This window comes from Oncorhynchus mykiss, chromosome 17 (assembly GCF_013265735.2).
Source record: "Oncorhynchus mykiss isolate Arlee chromosome 17, USDA_OmykA_1.1, whole genome shotgun sequence".
Taxonomy (NCBI): domain Eukaryota; kingdom Metazoa; phylum Chordata; class Actinopteri; order Salmoniformes; family Salmonidae; genus Oncorhynchus; species Oncorhynchus mykiss.
The window spans coordinates 3,560,706-3,569,592 of NC_048581.1; the positions used below are offsets into that span (position 1 = coordinate 3,560,706).

At 41.1% G+C, this 8,887-nt stretch overlaps 1 protein-coding gene across 1 annotated transcript; it reads left to right on the plus strand.

Annotated features, from left to right (window-relative positions):
* Positions 1 to 2,688: 2,688 nt before the first annotated feature.
* LOC118940207 (zinc finger protein OZF-like) lies at positions 2,689 to 8,651 on the plus strand. The gene is made up of 2 exons (XM_036948649.1): positions 2,689 to 3,337; positions 7,060 to 8,651. The coding sequence occupies exons 1-2, from the start codon at positions 2,923 to 2,925 to the stop codon at positions 8,145 to 8,147; spliced, it is 1,503 nt and encodes a 500-aa protein (XP_036804544.1). The 5' UTR covers positions 2,689 to 2,922; the 3' UTR covers positions 8,148 to 8,651.
* Positions 8,652 to 8,887: the final 236 nt, after the last annotated feature.

Genomic DNA, 8,887 nt, shown 5'->3' on the forward strand with positions numbered 1-8,887 from the left:
AAAGATCCCATGGCACTGATGAAGCTGGTCATCTGATTGGTCTAGGAGGCGGGCCTTCTGACTTTGTGGTTACTTGTCCTAACCCAAATGATGTTGGTTCTTACTTGTCCTAACCCAAATGATGTAGGACAAGTAAGAGCCAACATCAATATCCAATGGCACTGATGAAGCCGGTCAGCACGGTCAGCACACACACTCGGTCAGCCGGTCAGCAAACACACACTCTCTCATCTGATTGGTCGAGGAGGCGGGCCTTCTGACTTTGTGGCTGTGGATCCCATGGCACTGATGAGGCTGGTCATCTGATTGGTCGAGGAGGCGGGCCTTCTGACTTTGTGGCTGTGGATCCCATGGCACTTATTGAAAAAATATGTAAGTGTGGTTAGGGAGCTGAGTTTCCCTGTACACTGTAAAGAGCTTTTGGGCGTCTAGAAAAGTGCGATGTAATTCCAATCAATTATTATGTTTTGCCATCTTCCACAGCTTGAAGATCATTCCTTTGTACAGAGACAGAAATTAATACATAATACTTAAAAGGTGAACTGCAAGGCAATATTAAACAGCGCCCAAAGTTATCTGCTTTATGAGGAAGTACATCAACTTACTGTTTACTAAGTAAGTAAAAATCTCAAGATGTTAAATAAATAAATGACTATAAGAAGGTGCCAGAGTGGCACATAAAAGTTAAAAGGTTTTCATCTTAATATCAGACAAAAAAAAATCTGTCTATTTCAAACATTTTAATTGTTGTGCACAATTTAAATAAAAATATATTATTAAAAAAACAATGCGGATATTAGAGTAAACCTATTTTGGGTTAGGACAAGTAAGAGCCAACATCATTTGGGTTAGGACAAGTAAGAGCCAACATCATTTGGGTTAGGACAAGTAAGTAGCCAACGTCATTTGGGTTAGGACAAGTAAGAGCCAACATCATTTGGGTTAGGACAAGTAAGAGCCAACATCATTTGGGTTAGGACAAGTAAGAGCCAACATCATTTGGGTTAGGACAAGTAAGTAGCCAACGTCATTTGGGTTAGGACAAGTAAGAGACAACATCATTTGGGTTAGGACAAGTAAGAGCCAACATCATTTGGGTTAGGACAAGTAAGAGCCAACATCATTTGGGTTAGGACAAGTAAGAGCCAACATCATTTGGGTTAGGACAAGTAAGAGCCAACATCATTTGGGTTAGGACAAGTAAGAGCCAACATCATTTGGGTTAGGACAAGTAAGTAGCCAACATCATTTGGGTTAGGACAAGTAAGAGCCAACATCATTTGGGTTAGGACAAGTAAGAGCCAACATCATTTGGGTTAGGACAAGTAAGAGCCAACATCATTTGGGTTAGGACAAGTAAGAGCCAACATCATTTGGGTTAGGACAAGTAAGAGCCAACATCATTTGGGTTAGGACAAGTAAGAGCCAACATCATTTGGGTTAGGACAAGTAAGTAGCCAACGTCATTTGGGTTAGGACAAGTAAGAGCCAACATCATTTGGGTTAGGACAAGTAAGAGCCAACATCATTTGGGTTAGGACAAGTAAGTAGCCAACATCATGATGAGTTTGCAAGCTGAGTTTGAATAAGACATCCAATTACCATTTTGTATTTATAATGGTTGGTGTTATTATAGATAATAAATAACCACATCATTGATGGATCATTTATAACGGTTGGTGTTATTATAGCTGATAAATAACCACGTCATTGATAGATCATTTATAACGGTTGGTTTTATTATAGCTGATAAATAACCACATCATTGATGGATCATTTATAACGGTTGGTTTTATTATAGCTGATAAATAACCACATCATTGATAGATCATTTATAACGGTTGGTTTTATTATAGCTGATAAATAAACACATCATTGATAGATCATTTATAACGGTTGGTTTTTATTATAGATAATAAATAACCACATCATTGATGGATCATTTATAACGGTTGGTTTTATTATAGCTGATAAATAACCACATCATTGATAGATCATTTATAACGGTTGGTTTTATTATAGCTGATAAATAAACACGTCATTGATGAAACGCTAGATAAAATAAATGCTTGTCTCTTGTCTGCCTCTGCAAGCCTGTCGGCATACGCGTCATCACACACCCTCATCTGATTGGTCATTTCCCGAGAGCAGTAAAGCGGTATTAGTGTCGTCACACGAGTAGGCGGGCCTTGTGACTTTGTGACTTTTATGGCCGATATGAAGAAAAAGAAAAAGAGAATGGAGCCCTTTTACTGACACAATTTACAGGTGATTATGTACGGTGTAATTTTTTCAATATATATTTTTTTACCTTTATTTAACTAGACAAGTCAGTTAACTAGACACGTTCTTATTTACAATGACGAACTAGGAACAGTGGGTTAATTGTCTTGTTCAGGGGCAGAACGACAGAGTTTACCTTGTCAGCTCGGGGATTCGATCCAATCTTTTGGTTACTAGTCCAACACTCTAACCACCAGGCTACCTGCCGCCCTAATACATGATAGGAGTACACACAAAATAAATGTTGACCATTTAGATAAAAAATATATATATACATAACAATAACAAATAAATCACATCATTTTGCATCATTTTCTCACTAATTATTCATTTAGAAAGTATACAGGGCAGGACTCTTATTCTGAAGGATTCTACAAATCTGCGACCCGGGAGTACTTAGTTCATCTTACCTGTTTCACGACAGTCTAGTCAGTCACCTCTGTGGCTTGCTATCCAACATAGTCAAAACATTGGAGCTCTTTAGACGCTTTCGGTGTATATTTGCCTCTGTGTTTTAAACTTCTTTCGTGTAGCTAGTTGCCCCATTTAAGTTCATATTTACGTTGTTAGACAGGTAGCTAGCTAGCTAAGTTAGCTTAGCACCAGGCTACTCGTTAATGCTAACTAGCGTCACCAACCATGAGCTCACTAAACTACTCCCCTCTTGCTAAAGAAGAGGTCTGCTGGACGGAGAAAGAAGCTCTGGGGCTGAACGTTGTCGTAAAAGAAGAGGAGGAGGATGTTTCAGTAAAAGGAGAGGAAGAAGCTTTCAGAATGAAAGAGGAGGAAGAAGTAGAGGAATCTTTTAGATGGAAAGAAGAAGAGGGGATAGAGGCTGTCACAGTGGAAGAAGAGGAGATAGACGTTTTCAGAATGAAAAAGGAGGAAGAGGAGGCCATAACATTGAAAGAAGAAAAGGAGGATATTATAGTGAAAGAACCTTTTGGAGAGGAAGAGGAGGCTATCTTACATAAAGAGGAGGAGGAAGACGTATTGGGAGATGAAGAGGAGGTGGAAGGAGAGGAAGATGAGACTGAAGATCTGATTATCACCAGTGAGTACCGTCTTAAAAGCAGAGCCACAAACTGCCCTTGTTGAATTAATGTATCGTTTTAATATCTGGCTCTGGGCCTCGCCATTGATTCTGGGAGAATATAACTTATAAATGTCCACTGAGCTCAGAACCTAAAAGATAAGCTTGTTTGTAATATGTTATTATGTATTAATAGAATTGTAATACAGTGGGGCCAAAATAAGTATTTAGTCAGCCACCAATTGTGCAAGTTCTCCCACTTAAAAAGATGAGAGAGGCCTGTAATTTTCATCATAGGTACACTTCATCTATGACAGACAAAATGAGAAGAAAAAAATCCAGAAAATCACATTGTAGGATTTTTAATGAATTTATTTGCAAATTATGGTGGAAAATACGTATTTGGTCAATAACAAAAGTTTATCTCAATAATTTGTTATATACCCTTTGTTGGCAATGACAGAGGTCAAACGTTTTCTGTAAGTCTTCACAAGGTTTTCACACACTGTTGCTGGTATTTTGGCCCATTCCTCCAAGGCAGCAGCTACTCTTCCTGGGGTTTATTATGGATCCCCATTAGTTCCTGCCAAGGCAGCAGCTACTCTTCCTGGGGTTTATTATGGATCCTCATTAGTGTTGCCAAGGCAGCAGCTACTCTTCCTGGGGTTTATTATGGATCCCCATTAGTTCCTGCCAAGGCAGCTGCTACTCTTCCTGGGGTCCAAACACATTAAGGCACTTACATTACACAGAAAACAAAATATAAAACAGTACATCATATAACATTATTACACCACTACATATCTACAACACAATACAGCAATATCACAATGCATGTGTCTGTACCTTTGTGTTTGTCTCTTCACAGTCCCCGGTATTCATGCTGTCCCCCAGCCACTCAGCAACAATGGTATTAATGCTGTCACCCAGCCACTCAACAACAATGGTATTCATGCTGTCACCCAGCCACTCAGCAACAATGGTATTCATGCTGTCCCCCAGCCACTCAGCAACAATGGTATTCATGCTTTCCCCCAGCCACTCAGCAACAATGGTATTCATGCTGTCCCCCAGCCACTCAGCAACAATGGTATTCATGCTGTCCCCCAGCCACTCAGCAACAATGGTATTCATGCTGTCCCCCAGCCACTCAGCAACAATGGTATTCATGCTGTCCCCCAGCCACTCAGCAACAATGGTATTCATGCTGTCCCCCAGCCACTCAGCAACAATGGTATTCATGCTGTCCCCCAGTCACTCAGCAACAATGGTATTCATGCTGTCCCCCAGTCACTCAGCAACAATGGTATTCATGCTGTCCCCCAGCCACTCAGCAACAATGGTATTCATGCTGTCCCCCAGCCACTCAGCAACAATGGTATTCATGCTGTTTCAGGTTCTCTGTTGTGTGTCTCTTCCATGTTCTCTGTTGTCTCTCCTCCATGTTCTCTGTTGTGTGTCTCCTCCATATTCTCTGTTGTGTGTCTCCTCCATATTCTCTGTTGTGTGTCTCCTCCATATTCTCTGTTGTGTCTCTCCTCCATGTTCTCTGTTGTCTCTCCTCCATGTTCTCTGTTGTGTCTCTCCTCCATGTTCTCTGTTGTGTGTCTCTCCTCCATGTTCTCTGTTGTCTCTCCTCCATGTTCTCTGTTGTGTCTCTCCTCCATGTTCTCTGTTGTGTGTCTCTCCTCCATGTTCTCTGTTGTCTCTCCTCCATGTTCTCTGTTGTCTCTCCTCCATGTTCTCTGTTGTGTGTCTCTCCTCCATGTTCTCTGTTGTCTCTCCTCCATGTTCTCTGTTGTGTCTCTCCTCCATGTTCTCTGTTGTGTGTCTCTCCTCCATGTTCTCTGTTGTCTCTCCTCCATGTTCTCTGTTGTGTCTCTCCTCCATGGTCTCTGCTGTGTGCATTTCCACATTTTGTTACATTACAGCCTTATTCTAAAAGTGATTCAATCGTTTTTTCCCCCTCATCAATTTACACAATGCCCCATAATAACAAATCAAAAACAGGTTGTTTATAATTTTTCGTTAATTATAACAAGCACCTTTTGGCAGCGATTACAGCCCAAGTTTTCTTGGGTATGACGCTACAAGCTTGGCACACCTGTATTTGGGGAGTTTCTCCCATTCTTCTCTGCAGATCCTCTCAAGTTCTGTCAGGTTGGATGGGGAGTGCCGCTGTACAGCTATTTTCAGGTCTCTCCAGAGATGTTCGATCAGGTTCCAGTCCGGGCTCTGGCTGGACCACTCTGGATCAGGTTTTCATCAAGGATCTCTCTGAACTTTGCTCCATTCATCTTTCCCTCGATCCAGACTAGTCTCCCTGGCCCTGCCGCTAAACGACATTCCCACAGTATGATTCGGTCACCACCATGCTTCACCGTAGGGCTAGTGCTAGATTTCCTCCAGATTTAACATTCAGGCCAAAGAGTTAAGTTTTGGTTTCATCAGACCAGATAATCTTGTTTCTCATGGTCGGACAGTCCTTTAGGTGCCCTTTGGCAAACTCCAAGCGGGCTGTCATGTGCCTTTTACCGAGGAGTGGCTTCTGTCTGGCCGCTCTACCATAAAGGCCTGATTGGTGTAGTGCTGCGGAGATGGTTGTCCTTCGGGAAGGCTCTATATAGACAGGTGTGTGCCTTTCCAAATGATGTCCAGTCAATTGAATTTACTGCAGGTGGAGTCCAATCAACTTGTAGAAACATCTCTAGGATGATCAATGGAAACGGGATGCAACGGAACTCAATTTCGAGTCTTATAGCAAAGGGTTTGAATACCTATGTAAATAAGGTATTTCTGGGGGTTTTAAAAAAACCTGTTTTCACTTTGTCACTATGGGGTATTGTGATGTCATTATGGGGTACTGTGATGTCATTATGGGGTATTGTGATGTCATTATGGGTTATTGTGTGTAGATTGATGAGGATAAACATTTTAATCCATGTTTAGAATAAGGCTGTAACGTAACAAAATGTGGACAAAGTCAAGGGGTCTGAATATTTTTCGAAGGCACTGGAGGTCTCTCCATTGACCCAACTGTTGGCCGGACTATGTTAGAGCTGCTATCTGACCTTGTGACCTAACAGAACGCCCTGGTTGGTTTAAAACCTGTTCTGTAATGTGGACAAGACTAAATACATGTAGTTCTGTAGTTCTGTAGTTCTGTAGTTCTGTAGTTCTGTAGTTCTGTAGTTCTGTAGTTCTGTAGTTCTGTAGTTCTGTAGTTCTCTCCAGGATGTTTCAGATGAACTATATATTTATTCACTGGATGGTTTTCCCATCGATCGGGTTCCTATAAATATCTGGGCATTTGGATTGACAAAGACTTCATGGTTTTTTTTTTTTTTTTACATATGGATGAGATAGTTTAAAAAATCTCAGATTTAAAGTGGGCTTTTAAAAAAAAAATTTTTTTTTAGATCTTGCCTCTCTCTCCCTTAACAGCAGAAAGCAGATTGAACAGTGACCTCATGGCCCAGTGTGGGTGGGTTTACATTTGTTTGTTTTATTATTGTTTATACATTATCAGAAAGCCTAAATATTCCCCTAAAAAAATAGGATGGATGGAACTTTTAAAAGGCATTACCTGAGATTATTGCGAATATCAACCAATCAGCATTTTATAATGATTTTATTTTGAAGGATCTTGTCTGGATTAAACCTCATGGGAAGACAGTTCAATCATGTGGAGGTTTTATTCATGCCTCTCTGTTTAACCAAATACTCTGTTTTATCTTTGCCAGGAGAGAAACCAGACTCTCACTCTGACAGCGGGAAGAGTCATTCAGAGAATCCAGACCCAGAGATTCCCAAACCAGCGACAGGACACAACTGCTCCCACTGTGGAAAGAGTTTTAAGTGGTTATCTAAGCTCAAAGAGCATGAGAGAACACACACAGGAAAAAAGCTCTTCCAATGTTCCCATTGTGAAAAGAGATTTAACCAGTCATCACTTCTGAAAGAGCATGAGAGAATACACACAGGAGAGAAGCCTTTCCAATGTCCCCAGTGTGGAAAGGGTTTTACATGGTTAAGGCACCTGAAAGAGCATGAGAGGATACACACAGGAGAGAAGCCTTTCCATTGCTCCCAGTGTGGAAAGCGTTATACCCGATTAGCACACCTAAAAATACATGAGAGAATTCACTCTGGAGTGAAGGCTTACCTCTGTTCCCAGTGTGGAAAGAATTTTAGGTGGTTAGAGAACCTGAAGCAGCATGAAAGGACACATACGGGGGAGAAGCCTTACCATTGCGCTCAGTGTGGAAAGGATTTTACCACATTAGGGAACGTAAAAGAGCATAAGAAGAAACACACAGGAGAAAAACCTTTACAATGTTCCCAGTGTGGAAAGAGATTTACACATTTAGGAAATCTGAAAAGGCATGAAGGAATACACACGAGAGAAAAACTCTACCACTGCTCTCATTGTGGAAAGTGTTTTACCCAGTTAGGGTATTTGAAAAAACATGAGAAAATACACTCTGAAGAAAAGCCTTACCCCTGTTCCCACTGTGGAAAGAGTTTTCGGTGGTTAGGGGACCTGAAAGAGCATGAGAGGACGCACACAGGGGAGAAACCTTACCATTGCTCTTTGTGCGGTAAGGATTTTACCAAGTTAGGGAACCTAAAAGAGCATAAGAAGAAACACACAGGAGAAAAGCCTTACCAATGCTCCATGTGTGAAAAGACTTTTACCCAGTTAGGGGGCCTGAAATATCACGAGGGGACACACACAGAAAAAAAGACCTACCACTGCACTCAGTGTCAAAAGACATTTACCCGATTAGGGAACCTGAAAAAGCATGAGAGAATACACACACTCAGGTGATAAGACCGTCCACTGCTCCCAGAACCTGAAAGAGCATAAGAAGAAACACACAGGAGAAAAGCCTTACCAATGCTCCTTAACCTCTTAATGACTTTAACCTTTCATGAGTGTGGCCGTGTCATCTGACCATGCCACCGATTTTAATCCAAGTGCCAAAGAACTGTACCCAGAACTGTACCCAGTACCACAACATTTTATTTTAGCCAAAAACCTGGCATTGCCAGGAAGCTGACACTTGAGGCCACTGTGTTCTTGGGAACCTTCAATGCTGCAGACATTTTTTGGTACCCTTCGTCAGATCTGTGCCTTCCAGCTCCTGTCTCGGAGCTCTTCGGACAATTCTTTCGACCTCATGGCTTGGTTTTTTGCTCTTACGTGCACTGTAAACCTTTTTATAGGTTGTCCTTCTGGAAGGTTCTATATAAACAGGTGTGTGTCTCTTTCCAAATCGTGTCCATTCAGTTGAATTTACCACAGGTGGAGTCCAATCAAGTTGTAGAAACATCTCAACGATGATCAATGGAAACAGGATACACCGCCGCTCAGTTTGGAGTCTCATAGCAAAAGGGTCTGAATACTAATGTAAAGAAGGTATTTCCATTTTGAATTTGTAATAAATTTGCAAAAAAAATGTAAAAACCTGTTTTGTCTTTGTCATTAGGAGGTTTTGTGTGTAGAGTAGTAAACTTTTTTTTTTTAAGTGTTTAATCCATTTTAGAATAAGGCTGTAACGTAACAAA